The sequence below is a fragment of the Phaseolus vulgaris genome, chromosome 5 (assembly GCF_000499845.2).
Source record: "Phaseolus vulgaris cultivar G19833 chromosome 5, P. vulgaris v2.0, whole genome shotgun sequence".
NCBI classification, from domain to species: Eukaryota; Viridiplantae; Streptophyta; class Magnoliopsida; order Fabales; family Fabaceae; genus Phaseolus; species Phaseolus vulgaris.
Genome location: NC_023755.2, coordinates 30,981,609 through 31,001,442, shown reverse-complemented (window position 1 = coordinate 31,001,442; position 19,834 = coordinate 30,981,609). Strand labels below are relative to the sequence as shown.

General features: G+C 35.3%; 1 protein-coding gene and 1 pseudogene across 2 annotated transcripts; one reads left to right on the top strand and one right to left on the bottom strand.

Annotated features, from left to right (window-relative positions):
- Positions 1-1,971: 1,971 nt before the first annotated feature.
- LOC137835421 (uncharacterized) lies at positions 1,972-10,281 on the bottom strand. Of its 2 annotated transcripts, none has more exons than XM_068643920.1 (12): positions 8,878-10,281; positions 8,610-8,763; positions 4,613-4,883; positions 4,323-4,529; positions 3,980-4,240; positions 3,242-3,895; positions 2,922-3,157; positions 2,678-2,845; positions 2,495-2,598; positions 2,351-2,420; positions 2,181-2,276; positions 1,972-2,103 (listed from the first exon to the last, which is right to left on the bottom strand). In XM_068643920.1, exons 3-6 carry the CDS (start codon positions 4,877-4,879, stop codon positions 3,356-3,358), a joined length of 1,275 nt encoding a protein of 424 aa, XP_068500021.1. In that variant the 5' UTR covers positions 4,880-4,883; positions 8,610-8,763; positions 8,878-10,281; the 3' UTR covers positions 1,972-2,103; positions 2,181-2,276; positions 2,351-2,420; positions 2,495-2,598; positions 2,678-2,845; positions 2,922-3,157; positions 3,242-3,355. The 2 variants fall into 2 exon arrangements, with proteins under 2 accessions (XP_068500021.1, XP_068500022.1); XM_068643921.1 differs by having other exon boundaries at positions 2,495-2,586.
- Positions 10,282-14,169: 3,888 nt separating this feature from the next.
- LOC137835419 (shikimate O-hydroxycinnamoyltransferase-like) lies at positions 14,170-15,959 on the top strand (annotated as a pseudogene).
- The last annotated feature ends 3,875 nt before the right edge of the window (positions 15,960-19,834 follow it).

Below are 19,834 nucleotides of genomic sequence, written 5' to 3'. Positions count from 1 at the left end.
TGCACTCAGGTCAACTGGCAGGATCATATATATATATAAATGTCACAATATATAATATGGTATTTTAGGAACAATTCCTACCGCTAAATGTCGTTTTCCTTCTCAAAAGCTTAACTATAAGACAAGACATTTGTGGGTGTTGTTTCATTCGTGATTTCTTTGAGAAGAATAACTCATTGAAATGCTTGAAAACATTTCATAGTGTTAAGATGAGGTCAAATGTGGGATGGTTCAGTTGGTCAAGACTGAGATTTGTTGATTGTACTTGAGGAGTGCATTATATTCAAGAAAACTATTGAAGTGAAGCATGATATCAAACTCTTAGAAGCTCATTAAAAGGTATTCTAAGTGATGAAATCATGCAAACTCTTAGAAGTTCATTAAAAGGTATTCTAAGTGATGAATCTTATGGTTGTGTTAATCCCTGTTTGAAATTCATTATGAGGTTATGAAATTTTGGGTGGCATGAAGATGTTGTGGATTCTATTTTACTTTGTTTTCCTCTAAAATGTTTATTTTTTTATATCATTTACTTGCATTCTGTGCTGACATTTTTCCTATTTTTGTAACCACCATTATGTCATCTTTGACTAGTTCATACATGCTTCTACTACCATTCACACAGGGATCCAACCCAATCCTACCCTTAAATACTTGATTGTTGTTTGATATAGTTACATTTGGCATTTATTTCAAGTGCATTTTCTAAGGAGAGCTATGTTTGTTCTTTCATATTTTGCATTATTTGCATCATGATATTTGAACCTAGTTATATTTTTATTGTTAATCATTGCATTCTATGTTTATATCTGTTAATTTCAACTTGGATTCTATACATTGATATGAAGATATGTTGGCTTTTTGGTCATGACGTGCTGCTTGACTTGTCACACTTTTGTGATTTAATCATTTCACATTTTTCTTTAACCACTGGTAATGTTCAGTTGGTAGTTTCTACTGAAACCTTGTTTCATGCCCCCCATGTAAAGGCACCTCTCTGTAAAGCATAGATAAAAAGAAATTTATATTTTATTTTATGAATGTTTAGCCACATCTATTAATTTGTTTTTTTTTTCTCACACCTTTTTACCCTATTAATGTTGTACGTATGATTTCTGCAAATTTCCACAGGTTTCATTTCTCTCATGTCAGAAGGTGCTCCAATACTATATTAGCTGATCCAGAATGGTGATAGGAGCAACAATGCAGAATATATTTCTTCTTCATTTCCGGCCTTTTCTAAGCCGATGTCCTTCAGCTTGTTCAGTGTCTTCATTGCAAAATCTTGAGCAGGCTGTAAGAGAGGAAGTAGAAGCGAAAAACTATGTTAAAATTCCTGACCTTTTCATTTCCTTGGAGTCCTGCCAAAATTCAAATCCTTTTTCTTTCTTTTCTTCATTTCCTCATAACTTACAAGTGCATATTGTTGATGAAATTTTACAATCTTTTATACCTATCAGACCACGTTCCAAGCCCCAACTAGCTTATTCCTATCTTCTTTCTTACACCCTTCAAAGCTCCCATCCTTTCCCCCTTGCACTCACTAGTGCAGATATGTAAAACAAATGCGGCTATTTTCAATTTACAAATGCGGTCATAGAACCGCATTCTATCAGCACGCATTCGTAAATCTGGAATTTACAAATGCGGTCCTATGACCACATTCATAAATCACATTTACAAATGCGGTCATTTTAGGTAACCGCATTTGTATATTATTCTGAATTAGGGGGGTTTGGGGTTTAGGATTTATGAATGTGGTCTTGGTAAAAACCGCATTCATAAATCACTATTTACAAATGCGGTCTTGGTAAATGACCGCATTTGTAAATAGTGATTTTTTTTTTAAAATACACTCTGTTTTGTGCAGAAACCATATATTTAAATAACCTGCATAATGATCAAACCCAGCCAGACAAATATAGAAATGTAGTAATCAATTGAAATCATCAAAATGTACATTTACAAGTGATCAAATTACATATAATAAAACCACTATTGTTTACCTATGCTAGAGTTATAAAAATTAATGAAATATGTGGACCAAGAATCTCTAACATATGAAATGCCTTCCTCACTCATTGGTGTTTCTTCTGTGAATAACTGCATTGCAAAGTTGACATAAATTAGTTTCTAGATATATATATGTTCAAGAATTATAAAAATGATTTAACATATACCTCTTTCCAACCAGTTTTAACACCTAGTCTTATAATGGTAATCATCCATTGCATAATGTAATAGCCACACTCATAGCTTCCTGGTTGTTTATTACACTATAATTCAATAAAAAGTAATATGTTAGTATATTGATAAACAATGATAATAGAGAAAGAAAAAAATTACAAACCTTTACTCTTATGTAGTTCAAATTATTTGAACTGGATCGACCTTTTAGGATGTTATATCCACGCCATGAACTGGTTAATACAAAAAACCTCGTTAGTAGATGGTTAATTAGTAACATACAAAGTTAAGTTTATACTATACTTACGTATCAATGATATCCTTAAATTTTGTGGGCATCTTCTTGTGTAGGGAACAGAACCACACAACAGTCTTATCAACCATTGATAAGACAAGTAACTGCCAATGATGCTTATATGATCATTGAAAAGAGTTAGTAAATATTTAAAACATGAAATAATAATAATTGATGACATATAATTAAACTTACTCATTAATATAAGGGCATAAATAAATTTGTTTTCCCTCTTTTTCCAGGATGTTAGTGATGTATGCTTGAGTCTCAGTTGAGTTTGGTCCAACGGGATTAGTATATGCAGGATCTAAGAATCCATACATATTTTCCTTCCCCTCAGTGATACAGACTCTATGCAAAAACCTACAAGTTTTTAGTTAAAGCATAATCAATAATAATTTAAAATAAAGTAAATTGAATAATAGGTAAAGATACTTACATCATAAAAAATTGAATTATACTTATATTGAGCTCCTGTTTCCCATATATAAATTCTGATAAATCTGTGTTGTAAATCATCAGTGGCAGTTCAGTGTTGATTTGAAAAAATGTATTATCCCACGGAACTGGAAAAGGATCATTGCCAATCTGACTAGCAATGACACGTAGGGAAGCTATAGGATCGTCAACTGGAACCTCACGCTTCTTTTCCGGACTTGGTGGCTGAAAAGGTTTCTACAAGATAAACAACATTTGTATTAAATTATATGTAATATATAAATATAAATAAAAAATAATATAATGAAACGAAATTATTACATGAGGTTCGGGCATAGATCGAATGAGCTCTTTGGGCCAGGCAACGAATGTCTGAAATGCATCGGTCACAGTGGTTACCTCATCTGAAGGTAGTGGAACACGAGCATCAGGAAATCATACTTTTTCAACTGTTACCTTCGCCACATCAGGGGAGAGAGGAACGTTATGTAAGGTGGTGGCGTTTGTATAGACTTTTCCAAGTGCCACCACCCGAGGAAGTTTGCCGCCCACTACCAGTAGCTCACAATCCTCTGTCTGCCCATTGATATCATCCCCTGATGTTGGAGGAGCCGCACAACTCCCCTTTGTGCTCTTGGGAGTGGGACTAACAAGGGGTTCAATCGGCTCAGCACAAACTTGTTGCGATAGAAACTCTTGTCGCATTCGATCATTCTCCTTTTTCATCTCCAGCCACATCAAATCAGTCTCCTTTCTCATCTCCTCCATTATTTCTTCACGTAACTTACTCTTCATTTGAGTTTCCTTCTTGGAGGAGGAGGATGGCTGTCGTTCTGAAACTCCAAAATAAAGTTTAATTCCGACCCCTTGTCCAGCGGCACGAACACGACCAGAGTGTTCAGGTCGTCCAATTGCTTCAACCAGGATATCGTGACGACCTTCAGCAACAAATTTACCGTCGGATTCCAAGGAATCCTGCAAGAGTACACAAAAATCATATTTTCAATCATTAATATAATTAATGCTTTAAAAAAATTGAAAATAACAAAAATAACTTACAATTTTTTCGATTATAACCCCGGATTGCTCAGAACTTGGTGCACCCGACTTCTTAATTCGGGCCCTCTTCCATTTTACATGGCGAAAAGGTGGTGATGGAGGAGAAGTGACCCCTGTTTCCACATTCTCAGACAACGTCCCCTGTTGAGATTTCTCCTTTTCCACCATCAGTGTTTGCTCAAGTTTTCTATACCCCGAACGAGACATAACGTGCGGGGTAAGATTCTTCAAAGCTATCTCTTGAGCTTTCTTCCGACGATCCTGTCATAATTGAAATAAACAAACTGAAGTAAATAAGATAAACTTATTAATGTTATATAAACAAAAAAGTTACTTCACTTACCATCCAAGCCTCATTTTCACGGCTTTCTCTAAAAAGACGCCATGTCTCTTCATCAATATGTTGGTACTTTAAACATGGATTTTCGTCTTTAAGGTCGCAAAAAATGTATCTCGAAGTCAGTCTTGACTTAAAGGTACGAAATTTAAGTGCGATATTGGATAATATCTTTGATCGAAGCGGTTCCACATCAGGAATGTCAAAGTTTTCCTGGAAAATAACATCATCAAATTAAAATTAATTAATCAATTTTAAAAAGCATTATATGATAACAATAATAATGTAAAGCTTACCAGAACATCCTCCCATAGCATGTTCCGATCAACCTCTGAAACCTCATCCCATGAATTAATCAAAATGGAGAGCCTCTCACGAGAAACAACTCCAAGATAGCTCATAAATTCATCTGCCTTAGGACCAAAAGCCACTCCAGTGTTGACGTCAATGCCAACATGTGTCTTCTCACCAGCAGCACGTCTCAATGCAAGACGCTTCAATCTAGTAGGTCCTCTACTGCCTCGTCCAGATCGAGGTCTACCTGGAGTCTGGTCGTCATCCATGTCTCTGTTAAAAAAATTAGGTAACAAACATTAGTTAATGTGAATCGAATTAAAATCATATAAAAATAATACAAAAAATTCTAAATGTTTATTTACATGTTGCATGTGGGTTAAATGTTTATATGTAAATTCCTTCACTGTGGTCTTTACGGGTTGCATATACATCATCAAGTACATCGTCATCTTTATTAGTTATCATTGGTGTGATTGAACGAGTTTCGCCATATTCAATATCATCTATGGCTTCCCCTTGTTTTTTCCCGTGTAAAACGACATACCAATGTTCTGACGTAGGATCTTTCACATAGAAAACCTGAGATGCTTGTTGAACCATTATAAATGGCTCATCTCGATACCCTATCTTTCGAAAGTCCACTAGTGTGAATCCTGATTCATTAATTTTAACCCCACTTTTATTGTCAACCCATTTACACTTGAAAACTGGAACAGAAAACTTAGTGTAGTCAATCTCCCATATCTCTTCTATAAACCCATAGTATGCCATTGATCCAAGTACTGGATTTGTATCTTTCGAAGTCGAAAACTGCATTGACTCGGCTTCAAGAGTAACACCAGAATTTTGAACTGTACTCTTTTCATCCATGGACTTCGTGTAAAATATACAATTATTCACTTCGTACGCTGTACATGAGATGACATCAAACTTCAATCCAGCAGCCAACCAAGTCAAGGTCTCTAATGCCGTTGAATCCTTGAACACCTCATCTTTAAACCAAGGCATGAAAGTTCTATTATGTTCCATCAAGACCCATTTCTCTGCTTGTCTTGGGTTATTTGCCTTCACAATGGCTTTATGAGCTTCTATGTAAGGTACAACTTCATCTGTGTTATTTAATATGTACAAATGTGCTTGCAAGACTTCTGATCGAGATTTGCTTACAATATTCACACCACGTAAACATTTAGTTGTAGAACGCCTGTGGTGCCATGAATTAGCTGGAACACCTATTGGATTTGCTTTTGTCATGTACTCTGAACAAAATTCAATACTTTCTTTAGCTATGTACCTTTCAATCATTGAAGCCTCTGGACGATAATGATTTTTCACATAACCTTTCAAAATTTTCATATACCGCTCAACAGGATACATCCATCTTAAGTACACTGGTCCACACAATCTAACCTCTCTTACCAGATGCACCACTAGATGAACCATGATGTCAAAAAAAGACGGAGGAAAAAACATTTCCAATTCACACAAGATAACAACAATTTCATTTTGAAGTTCATCTAGTTTTGAGGGATCAATGACTTTACAACAGATGGAAGAGAAGAATGAGCACAAACGGGTTATGGTGTGTCTAACATTTTTTGGTAAGATCCCACGGATAGCTACCGGCAACAACTGTTGCATCAAGATGTGACAATCATGAGACTTCAACCCAATTAACTTCAAATCTTGCATTGACACTAGGCTCTTCACATTTGATGAATGTCCTTGTGGCACTTTCACACCCTTTAGACATTGACAAAAACTAATTTTTTCATCTTTTGACATTGTGTAACAGGCTGGGGGGAAATATGTACGCTTACCCATTTCTATGGGTGCCAACTCGCCGCGTATGTTCATCTCAATCAAATCTAAACGAGCATTTAGACCATCCTTCGTCTTCCCGTTAATGTTAAGAAGTGTACCAATTAAGCTATCACACACATTCTTCTCAACATGCATTACATCTATACAATGTCTGACTTCTAACCTCGACCAGTACGGAAGATCAAAGAAGATTGATTTCTTCTTCCAAATATTTGTCACAGATGACTTTTTTTTGGACTTACCGAAGGTGTGGTCTATGTTATTTACCTTTTGGTAAACCTCAACACCGGTTAATGGAGTTGGTGGACCACTACCCTCTTGGTGTCCATTAAAGGCTTTTTTCAACCTCCGGTAAGGATGATGACTTCTAAGAAACCTCCGATGCCGAAGATATACTGTTTTCCTTCCATGTTTCAATTGTTGAGAAGCAGTGTCTTCTTCGCATATTGGACACGCTTTGTGACCCTTAACACTATAACCTGATAAGTTACCATATGCCGGAAAGTCATTGATGGTGCAAAATAACATGGCATGAAGCTTGAAAGTTTCATTAGCAAATCCGTCAAATACTTCGACACCCTGGTCCCACATTAACTTCAAATCTTCAATTAGGGGACTTAGATAAACATCAATATCATTCCCTGGTTGTTTCGGACCGGATATCATCATAGACAACATCATGTATTTTCGCTTCATGCACAATCCAGGAGGTAAGTTGTAAATAACTAGTAATACAGGCCATGAACTGTGATTTGTACTCATATTACCAAACGGATTCATTCCGTCTGTAGCTAAACCAAGTCGGATATTTCTTCCAAATTCTTGATTCTTTACCAAATTCTGGAAAGTCATCATCAAATTTCTTCCATTGAATAGAATCAGCTGGATGTCGGTACATGCCATCGCATTTCCTCTCATCTGCATGCCATCTAAGATTCTTAGCATCGTCTGGGTTTGCAAACAAACGCTCATCCTTGGAATGATGGGAAGATACCACATAACCTTCATTGGGGGTCCATGCTTTTCCATGTCATCAATAGAATCATCATCTTTTTGTTTCAACTTATAACGTGATAACCCACACCTCGGACAACTTTTCAACAATTCAAAATCTTTCCGGTATAATATACAATCATTAGGACATGCATCTATCTTTTTGTACTCCATACCCATTGGACAAAGAATCTTTTTGGCCTCGTAATTACGATTAGGTAGACTATTTCCCTCTGGAAGCATATCCTTCAACAGTTGGAGCAATTCCGTGAAGCTTTTATCAGTCCATCCGTTTATTGCCTTCAAATTCATCAATCTTAACACCGCCGACTACCGTGTGAAGTTAGTTGATCCAGGATACAAAGGAGTTTCTGCATCTTTTGACATACTTTCATATCCATGCGCTTTTGCAAAACACTCAGCTCCCACATCACGAATCATGTCCTCCAATCGATCATCATCTCCATCATCGTGTACTGCTTCATCCATGGTAGAACCCACATATTCCTCAGTTACGGAAACACGTGGTAAATTTAATAATTCACCATGCCATGTCCAAGTTGTATAAGATCGAAGAAACCCATCACACAACAGGTGTTCCCTCATGATATTCACATCCAGTATCCTTCCATTCAAACAGTTAACGCACAGACACCTGATCTTTGCTCCATCATGACCACTAATAATCGCGTTACGCTGCGCAAATTGTATAAATTCCTCTACTCCCCTTTCGTACTCATCACTTATACGAACAACATTAATCCAACTTCGATCCATTATATATTCTGGAATATAGTTAGGATTTTCTAATAATTAGTATTCTATTCAATCTCACACATTTGCCGAGGGTCGAACACCCCCGGACTCAATCCAAACACGATATTTCTATTCTAAAAGTAACAATAACTAACATAACATAAAACTTTTATTAAAATGTAATTAACAACTAACTAAATATATAATATAAATTTAAGAAAATAGAAATTATATAATACAAAAATTCAAAATACACACAAATATATAAATTATTAGTTATTAGTTATAAATTCCAAGTTGTATTAGTTATTAATTAAATATATATTATAATACAGAAAAATAACAATTCAAAATATTAAATATAAATTCAAAATATTAAATATAAATTCAAAATATTAAATATAAATTAAATACAACACCAACCTTTAGGTTGATGGTGATCGGAGTGGCAGAGGCACAAGACGAAGACGAGGACGAAGACGAAGACGAAGGCGCAGGCGGTGGCGGAAGTTTTCGACTATGACAGTGGCAGTGGCGGAGCAGAAAAAACTGGCGAACCTAATAGAACAGTAACCACCTATATGACAAAAACGAGTTAGGAAACGAAATGACAATGCCAAGGAAGTGAATAATGACAATGACAAAAACGAAAACGAAAACAAACGTTGAAGCGGAGAGAGCTGAAACTTACAATGCAAAGGGAGAGCTGAAACAGAACGTTGAAACGAAGAGCGGAGAAGACGAAAGTGAAAGTGAAAACTAGTGGCACGCTTCAATTTTTAGGGTAAAATTGATTTACAAATGCGGTTCTAGGGTAAGACCGCATTTGTAAATCAATTTAATTACAAAAATGCCACCGCATTTTTTACAAATGCGTTTAAGCGCAAAGCCGCACTAAATAAAGGGTCGTTGTTTTCATATTTTGTACTAGTGACTTGCCGTTCTACAACGGACTCTACGATCTGGTTGCCTTCCAGTTCCTCAGACTCGTGATCTCCTCTCATCCACTTGGTTGGAGCGGCGATGCCTGTCTCAATCTGTTTCTGATATTTTACTTCAGATGCAAACAATTGGATATACTCCTGACTGTAGGACTTGTAATTATCTACTATCATGTCTCTATTCTGTTGACCAACTAATGGAGGCCGTTAAAGTTCTTAGGGGCATGGGTGGGGCTGGATGTATTCCAGATTCAAATAGTTTATTTTGACACTGTAATTGGTGCAATGAGCAGAGTGAGAAAGACTGCAGAGGCACAGGATTTGATGAAGCAAATGGTGGTGCAATATGGTTTAACCCCAGGGCAGGGAACACTGGTGAAATTATTGGCAGCATTACGGGCAAACAGGGAGATATGGAATGCTGTTGAGATGATTGAATTCCTGGAGAAAGAGGGTAACTCTGTTGGATTTGAGAGTTACGAGTTAGTGATTGAAGGGTGCTTGGAGAAATGTGAGTATGTTTTGGCTGCAAAGGTTGCAACAGGGATGGCAGAAAGAGGTTTTATACCATATATAAGGGTCAGACAGAAGATTATTGAAGGTTTGGTCAGTATCAATGAGTGGAAGATAGCTTGTGCTGTGAGACAAAGATTTACAGCACTCAAGTCTTAGTTGTTAAAAGCGCTTGTTCGTGGATCACATACTCTTAGGTGTCCAAACCTTGGCATCACTAGCTGAGGTAAGGCTTGCAATCCACGATGCTGACTTTGGTTGGGGAAGATCCATTGTCAAGGCACCTGGTGGGATTGTATACGAGGGAATATCTTTCATTATTCCTAGCTCAAAAAGTGATGCGTAAAGTGAGAAAATATCTTATGTATAAATTAAAAAAAAGGCCTTTTTTGAAGAAAGTCAAATTATTTAGTTTGTTGGATTCGAGCTAATTTGCTTTCTTATTTCTTTGAAATTGTTGCATTCGGATCTTCAGTCTAGAAACATTATTTCGTCGTGGCTTAGGATTTCAGATAAAATGATCCGTAATATACATGTATATGTTCAAAATAAGTATTTCGCAAACTCATTTTACTTTACTGATTGAAAAGTCATTTAGTGCATATAATTTCATACAGGAAAAGCGACGAGTATCCGTCTAACTAGAGAACTCTGTATGTTTTGATGTATCTTGGTTTTATCCATTCTATTTATAGTTAAATATTTTTTTTTGGTTTATATTTTAGTTTTTCTAATTAATCCTGTTCGATAAGATTTGTTTGAGATAAAATCATCCGAATCCTATCTACCACTATATAATCATTTTTATTTATTTTAAAAAATACCTCAAATATCAAACTGTGTATTCTGGAGTAGGTTATGCTTATGTGACTTAAATAAAAAAGCCAAAACAACTATTTTGGATTAATTATTTCAAAATGGTTAAATATGGATTTTTTTTATGAAGATTATAGTTGTCAAATAATGATTAGGATTTTTGAAAAGAAAATTGTTTGCAGTGGATTTCACCATCAGTAAACATTCATATTACTTTTAATGGAGTTGGAAAATGATAGATCAAATATTAGATATTTTAAATACATAAAGGAGGTCGTTTCTCCGGGGATTTTTAAGCCTTTATTAAAAGAGACTAATTTATTGGGTAACATAGTAGGTGAACTCCCAACTATATTTCTAACTCTTAATAATGACATGGGGTAAGAGTTTATGAGATCTTGATAATGGACCCAACAATCACATATATATGAGACTATGAGAATATTGTAAAGTTTAAAGAGAAGATGAATAAATAGTACAATAATTGATGTTATAATTGTAAAAGCAAATCGTGGTAAAAAGATAGAGAAGAAAATTCTAATTGTCTAGAGAAAAGGTAAAATGGTAATTTAACACAAACCTTTTGAGTGAAAAGGAAAATAATCACTAGTGAAAAAAAAAAAGAAAAAGTACACTTTATTTAGTGCGGCTTTTGTGCTATCCGCTTTCGTAAAAAACGCAGTGGTATTTTTGAAATTATTTTGATTTATGAATGCGGTTATTTGTATAACTACACTTGTAAATAAAAACGCTTGATTTATGAATGCGGCTATTGGTATAGCCGCACTTGTAAATCAAAACGTTTTCATTTACGAATGCGGTTTTATCTTTAGTTGCATTCGTAAATCCTTTATTACCCTAAATTTTGAAGCGCGCCACACACAATTTCATACTTTCTTTCTCGTCTTTGCTTTCGATTCGCGTTTGCGCTCTGAGTTCATCTCCTTCTGCTACATCTACATTTCATTTGTGTTGATGTAAGTTTCTTGAGCTCTCTTTCTTCCTCTTCATCTTCACAAATATATGCATAAATGTTTTCGTTTTTCTTATATATGTTTTTTTCCTTGCATTGGTGGTCTCGAAGCACTATTTCATTGACTGACATTCGTTGCTCCGTCGTTGCTTCCCTATTCGTCGCCGCCGTTGCTGGCACTCCCATGCCACTCTTCATGTATAAATTTTTTCGTTTTTCTTACATTGTTTGGTTTCTTGCATTGGTCAGTACTCTTTCATTGTCTTCGTGGGTTTTTGGTTTGCTCCGTCCTACTTCCCTGTCCGCCGCCACTTCCGTTGTCGTTGTCGTTGCTGGCGCTCCCATGCCACTCTTCATCAACATTGCCTTCACATAATATTGGCGGTGTTTTAAATTTTTTTAATGTTTTGGCATATACAAGTGCGGCTATAAGAAATATCTGCACTTATAAATGGTATTTACAAGTGCGGCTATATAGTCGCATTCTTATCTCTTCGATTTACAAGTGCGTGCTAATCAAATGCGGCTATATAGCCGCCCTTATAAATTTAAAATAGCCGCACTCGTTTTGCCTTTCTGCACTAGTGTAATGGACAGAAAATATCACAACAAATGAAAGAATATGAGATCAAGACATAAACATACTTTTAAAATCCATCTATATTGGGAAGGAATGAGTATATTAATTTGTGAATGTTTGGCCATGTCTATTAATTTTTTTTTTCCTGTTTCGATATCAAACATGTTTAGATGCAACTCTTAATACCTTGTTCGTGTCGACCAATATGATGAAATTTATAAATTCCAATAGTAGATTGACCGCTTCAAACAATGATTAGACATTAGGTAATACACTCTTAATTGTAATCCAAAATGTTACTTTGGCCTAATAACAAAGGGTTCATGATAATCATATAAGCAATCATAGATTTCGAGAAAAGATACGTCATCATAATGCCTTAATAGTATATCCAGCACTGAATACAGATCTTATTTAAACGTCGAAGTACCTTTTACAAATACCATGTGGAGTTTGCAAGGAAAACACTTATGAGAGAACGAAGACATTCATTAGAAAGAAGGAGTTGAGGAAAATCCACCGACATGAGGTAATATAGAAGTAGGTGAGCTGCCAACTATATTTCTAACACTCAATAATGAAATGGGGTAAGAGTTTATGATATCTTGATAATGGGCCCAACAATCACCTATATATGAGACTATAATTAATGTTATAATATTAAAAGTAAATCGTGTTAAAAAGAGTGAAAATAAAATTCTACTTGTCTAGAGAAAATATAAGATGGTAATTTAACACAAACCTTTTAAGCTATGAAAGTTCAGACACTTTTCTTAAATGGTATATAGATGTCAGATACTCATATTAGACACCGACACTCGTATGACACTTGTAGGACACGTATCCGTAAAGTGTCAAATTCAAAAAGTATTTGTTGGATTTCTGACAATTCTATTACGATTCTAATACAATTTTAAAAAGAAAAAATACATTAATTTTCTAAAAGCTCAAATTTATTGTATAAATTTTTATTATGATTATAAACTTAAGAAACAAATCCTTTTAAACCAGTCATGAAAAATATTTTTCTGCTCCAAAAAATAATTTGGAACATACTTATGCACATAAATCTTTATTGTCAATTTATATAATTGATATTTATATAATATATAGATTCATATCTCCGTGTCCTACATTTTAGATATACGTATTTTTGTGTCAATGTTTTATCAGTGTCGTGTGCTACTTAACTTTTAAGAGTGAAAAGGAAAATAAATGGACAGAAAACATTAACGAAAGAAGACTTTTTCTTCCTTTCTTTATTCACGAGTGAGACACTCCCTCCACAGTTTCTTTGCATATCCGCATTCAGATTTCTTTGGTAACAAATAGATCCAAACAATTCATCTTTTCTCAAATTCATTTGGTAACCAACACTACTCACCCGGTTACAAAACACAAGGAAAAAAGAGTAGAAAATAAAAAATAATTAAAGAGAAAATTTATAAAAATTTCTGATTTCAGGTGTGATTGCTAATTTTTTTTCTAAGTTGGGTTACAATTTTACTTATGGTAGATTTCAACTGTTCCTTACTAAATAAGAAGATAACTTAAAACAAATTACAAACGTGCTGTAACAGAGATCACGAATAATAAAAAATAGTACTACGTAGGAGGAAGTTAGTTGAGTAGAAATGGTGAGAGCATTAATTGAATTAGGTTAGATATATAGGACATTGTGGATACATGCCTGTAGGTTGTAAGCAGAGATTGATGACGAGTAGTGTGAAGGAGTTGATAATGGTGAAACCCGCAGTGGCTACCCCGCGGAAGGTGTTGTGGATGTCAAACATGGATTTGTTGGCGAGGATGTAGGAAGTCCAGACACAGATACGACACACGGACACGGAGATATGGCTAAACTGAAAATTATAGGACACGACTATATATAAATTAAAATGTAGTAATATATTTTGTTATATGAAAAAAAATCAAGAAAAACATAATGTTTAACTTTTACTTTTTGGAGATTTTAATATTTTGTTTGAGATTTTATCATATTTTATCTGAGATTTAGTGTGGAAAAGAAGAGTTCTTTAAAACACTGAACCGCGTTTTTTTTTCCGAGCTTTTCTGGCGTGTTCAAAGAGGGAAACTTGTCTCCTCCGACGTATCCAAAAAGAGGACCGTTTGCGGCCCAATAAAAAGTGTCCGACACCGTGTCGGGCACGCTTCCGCCGCGTGTCCGTGTCCGCAATGTATCGGACACACCGACGATACATTTTTAGCCGTATCCGAGCTTCATAGACGAGGATACATCAATCCTTATACAAAAACAAGGATAATCTTTATAAATAAAAGCAACCCTTAACACAACGTCTATCCCTAGTTGTAAGCAGAGATTATGACGATTAGTGTGAAGGAGTCGATAATGGTGCAACCCGCAGAGGCTACCCCGCGGAAGGTGTTGTGGAACTCAGACCTGGATTTGCTGGCGGGGAATTACCACATTCCCACCCTCTATTTCTACAACCCAAACGGGACATCCAATTTCTTCCATCCCAACATTCTGAAAGAAGCCCTAAGTAAGACCCTCGTCCTTTTCTACCCAATGGCCGCCCGCCTCCGCCACGGTGACGACCACCGCATGGAGATTTATTGTGACGGTCAGGGTGTACTTTTCGTTGAGGCTCATGCCACCGTTGCCATGGACCACTTCACTCACAACCTTAACCATAGCAACCTTATTCCCACGGTGGATTATTCTGCCGGGATTGAAACATATCCGTTAGTGGTGTTACAGGTGCGTTCCTTTTCTTTCTCTTTGTAAGGATAAAATGAAACTAACTATTCGCTGCACTGCACTGCATGCATTCAGGTAACATATTTCAGATGTGGAGGGGTCTCAATAGGCGTTGGTAAAGTGCACCATGTAGCAGATGGAGAATCAGGTGCTCACTTCATCAATTCATGGTCCAATGTGGCTCGTGGCATCCCCATTTCTGTTCCCCCATTTATTGACAGGAACTTACTTCGTGCCAGGGACCCACCTCAACCAGCTTTTCCTCACCACGAATACCAGCTCTCACCACCCATCACCACCACCACCACCACCACCACCACAACTGTGGTTTCCTCTATTTTAAAATTGAGTCGTGACCAACTCAACATCCTCAAGGGCAAGTCGAAAGAAGATGGCAACACAATAAACTATAGCACTTATGAGATGTTGGCAGCTCATATATGGAGAAGTGTGTCCAAAGCAAGAGGCCTTCCTGAAGACCAAGAAACCAGACTATATATTCCAATTAATGGAAGGTCAAGGCTGCAACCTCCCCTCCCTCCTGGTTACCTTGGCAATGCTATCTTCTCCACCATTCCCAAAGCTTGGCAGGAGATCTCGTGTAAAAACCTACATGGTATGCTGCAAATCAAATCCACAACAGAATAATGAGAATGGACAACGAATATTTGAGATCAGCTCTTGACTATCTGAAGCTACAGCCTGATCTAAATGCTCTTGTTCCTGGAGCACATACTTTTGGGTGTCCAGATGTGGGTATCAATAGCTGGGCTAAGTTTCCAGTCTATGATGCTGACTTTGGTTGGGGAAGACCGATCTTCATGAGACCTGGCTGGATTATATACGAGGGGCTAGCAATCATAATTCCAAGCTCAACAAATGATGGCAGCTTGTATTTGGCAATGACTCTACCACCTCACCATATGAAGCTGTTTCAAGAATTCTTTTATGACATTTGAGGGGTTGGATATTAACTTCACACCCTTTTCCCACCATCATCGCTTGCCATCTTTTCCCATGATACAAATTAGTCCTAGCACTATCATTGATCACATCACGTCTTTCTAGTTTTTCAATTCAATAAATATGTAATGCTTATGAGTCACCATCTCATAACATTCATCATGACAAGTGTTCTTCGAGATTTTCTTCTTTATTTACTAATAAAGGGACTTTAATAAAGGAAAAGTGATGATGATTTACTCTATATATGTCTCGTGATTAACAAACAAATCTCAATAAGACGATATGATGAAATAACGTAAAAGATATTTTACTAGAGTTTAGTTGTTTTAAATATTTTCTGTCACCTTTTATATTTCAGACCATTATACAATATATTGAATATTTGAATATGGTAGACTCTTTACATAAATTTTTTCAATGCTAATATGAGTCATTTCTTTCAATTTTATTCTTGTATTGTCTTATATATTATTGTTAAGAAATCAATAATTTACATAGTCTGTGGAAAAAGAAAAAGAAAGTCAAAGAAGTTGAAAATAGTACCAACAAGTTTGGCATCGAGAACTTTTTTGGGAGAACTATTTTGTATTATGAAGAATTATGATGAAGACCATCTTGATACAATAAAACTGTGTTGATGTTCTGAAGGATAATACAAACATGTTAGTGTCTATGTCTCATAAGAAAAAGACTAATATAATCAACAAAGCTAGGAGTTCTATATTTTTGTGTTTTTGGAAGAGCAAACCTAATGTTACTTATGTTCATTCACATAAACATTAGGCAAGTTTGTTTGACCTTTTCTAAGTCTTAGAATGAACTTTCTCTTCATTGTTACTACATCAGTAATAGCAATAGGTTTTTCAAGTTGAGAAGCCAAATCAAGATCCAACACATATAAGTGAAATTGAACTTGTTTACTCCAACAAGAAATTCAACTCATTAAAGATTGAAACAAACATATCATGCAAATATAGAGATACATGAACAAATACATGCAATTAACACATGCTTAACATTAATACTTTTGTGTCATAAATTAAAAAAAAAAAACAAGCATTCTATACATAATAATGTTCTCATTTGGGTGACATATTAATACACAAAAACATAATAATGGTAGTAATAACCTTATTTGATAAGACATATGCATTAATTAATATACTTATTATTTTTGGATGTATAAATAAAGCTAAAGCTACTAACACATACTCACTATCAATAGTCATACCTATTAATTATAAGAATAATTAATCAACCCACTAGTACAAACAAGACTTTTTTTATGACGGTTACACAAGATTTTTGTGACGGTTCTGAGGTGATATAAGAACTATGCACTTTCTATGCTAGTTGAAAAACTGTCATAGTAGGTTGACTTACTATGATTGTTGTATATAAACTGTCATAAAATGTGCAAAATATCTGTCATATTATGTTCAAACCAAACTTTCTATGCTTGTTATTTTTAGAACAATTATAAAAAATATGACTTTCCATGATGGTTCTCATCAAAATTGTCATAGTAAGTGATTGTCTATGACAAATATTTCTACCAGTCGTCAAATCAAATTTTTTATGTCATATATTACAATAATCGTCATAGTAAGTTTTTTTTTAAATGCGTTTGCTTTATCAATTTTTCTTCATTTATTAATAACAATCACTTGCTTATCAATGTTATCCAAACAATTGCATACAATTTCCAAAACACTCAATCATTGATCAATTTTTCTTCATTCATTAATAACAATCACCTGCATAACAATGTTATCCAGACAACCACTAGTGCAAAAAGATTAAAAGAATACTCCTTATTAAGTGCGTGTTTGCGATTAAACGCATTTGTAAAAAACGCGGTGGCATTTTTGAAATTAAATTGATTTACAAATGCGGTTCTAGAGTAAAACCGCATTTGTAAATCAATGCCAATGATTTACAAATGTGGTCATATTAAAGACCGCATTTGTAAATCAATGCCAATGATTTACAAATGCGGTCATATTAAAGACCGCATTTGTAAATCAATGTGCACTGATTTACAAATGCGGTCTTTAATATGACCGCATTTGTAAATCATTGGCATTGATTTACAAATGCGGTTTTACTATAGAACCGCATTTGTAAATCAATTTTACCCTAAAAATTTGAAGCGCGCCACTAGTTTCAGCCTTTCACTTTCTTCTCCGCTCTTCGTTTCCACGTTCTTGCGCTCAGTTTCTTCTCTCTGCATTTTGTAAGTTTCAGTTTCATTCATTCGTTTTCGTTTTCGCATCATTCATTATTCACTTCGTTGGCATTGACATTTTTGTTTCCTAACTTCTTTTGCGCATTTGCATTTAGGTTACTGTTCCATTGGTCTTCGCTGGTGTTTTCCTGCTCCGCCACCGCCACCGCTTCTGCCGCCGCCTTCGCCTTTGTCTTCGTTCCAACAAGCTTGTTCACGACGGAAAGGTTGGTGTTGTATTTAAATTTTTTTGAATTTTATTTAATATTTTGAATTTATATTTTTCTGTATTATAATTTATATATAACTAATAACTAATACAACTTAATACAACTTGGAATTTATAACTAATAACTAATAAATTATATATTTGTGTGTATTTTGAATTTTTGTTTATTATAATTTATATATAATTTAATAAATTAGTTACGGAAACAACTAATTTATATATTATTATATATAAATTTGTATTATATAACTTGTATTTTCTTAAATTTCTATTATATATTTAGTTAGTTGTTAATTACATTTTAATACAAGTTTTATGTTATGTTAGTTATTGTTACTTTTAGAATAGAATAATCGTGTTTGGATTGAGTCTGGGGGTGTTCGACCCTCGGCAAATGTGTGAGAGAGAATACTAATTATTAGAAAATCCTAACTATTCCAGAATATATAATGGATCGAGGTTGGATTAATGTTGTTCGTATAAGTGATGAGTACGAAAGAAGAGTAGAGGAATTTATACAATTTGCGCAGCGTAACACGATTATTAGTGGTCATGATGGAGCAAAGATCAGTTGTCCGTGCGTTAACTGTTTGAATGGAAGGATACTGGATGTGAATATCATGAGGGAACACCTGCTATGTGATGGGTTTCTTCGGTCTTATACAACTTGGACATGGCATGGTGAATTATTAAATTTACCACGTGTTTCCTTAACTGAAGAATATGTGGGTTCTACCATGGATGAAGCAGTACACAATGATGGAGATGATGATCGATTGGAGGACATGATTCGTGATGTGGGAGCTGAGTGTTTTGCAAAAGCGCATGGATATGGAAGTATGTCAATAGATGCAGAGACTCCTTTGTATCCTGGATCAACTAACTTCACACGGTTGTCGGCGGTGTTAAGATTGATGAATTTGAAGGCAATAAACGGATGGACTGATAAAAGCTTCACGAAATTGCTCCAACTGTTGAAGGATATGCTTCCAGAGGGAAAGAGTCTACCTAATCGTCATTACGAGGCCAAAAAGATTCTTTGTCCAATGGGTATGGAGTACAAAAAGATAGATGCATGTCCTAATGATTGTATATTATACCGGAAAGATTTTGAATTGTTGAAAAGTTGTCCGAGGTGTGGGTTATCACGTTATAAGTTGAAACAAAAAGATGATGATTCTATTGATGAAATGGAAAAGCATGGACCCCCAATGAAGGTTATGTGGTATCTTCCCATCATTCCTAGGATGAAGCGTTTGTTTGCAAACCCAGACGATGCTAAGAACCTTAGATGGCTTGCAGATGAGAGGAAATGCGATGGCATGTACCGACATCCAGTTGATTCTATTCAATGGAAGAAATTTGATGATGACTTTCCAGAGTTTGGTAAAGAATCAAGAAATATCCGACTTGGTTTTAGCTACAGACGGAATGAATCCGTTTGGTAATATGAGTACAAATCACAGTTCATGGCCTGTATTACTAGTTATTTACAACTTACCTCCTGGTTTGTGCATGAAGCGAAAATACATGATGTTGTCTATGATGATATCCGGTCCGAAACAGCCAGGGAATGATATTGATGATCGAATGGCAGCACTATTCTGGCCTTGATGTATTCATTGAATTGATTGAAACATTTCATCGAGCACTTGGTAAG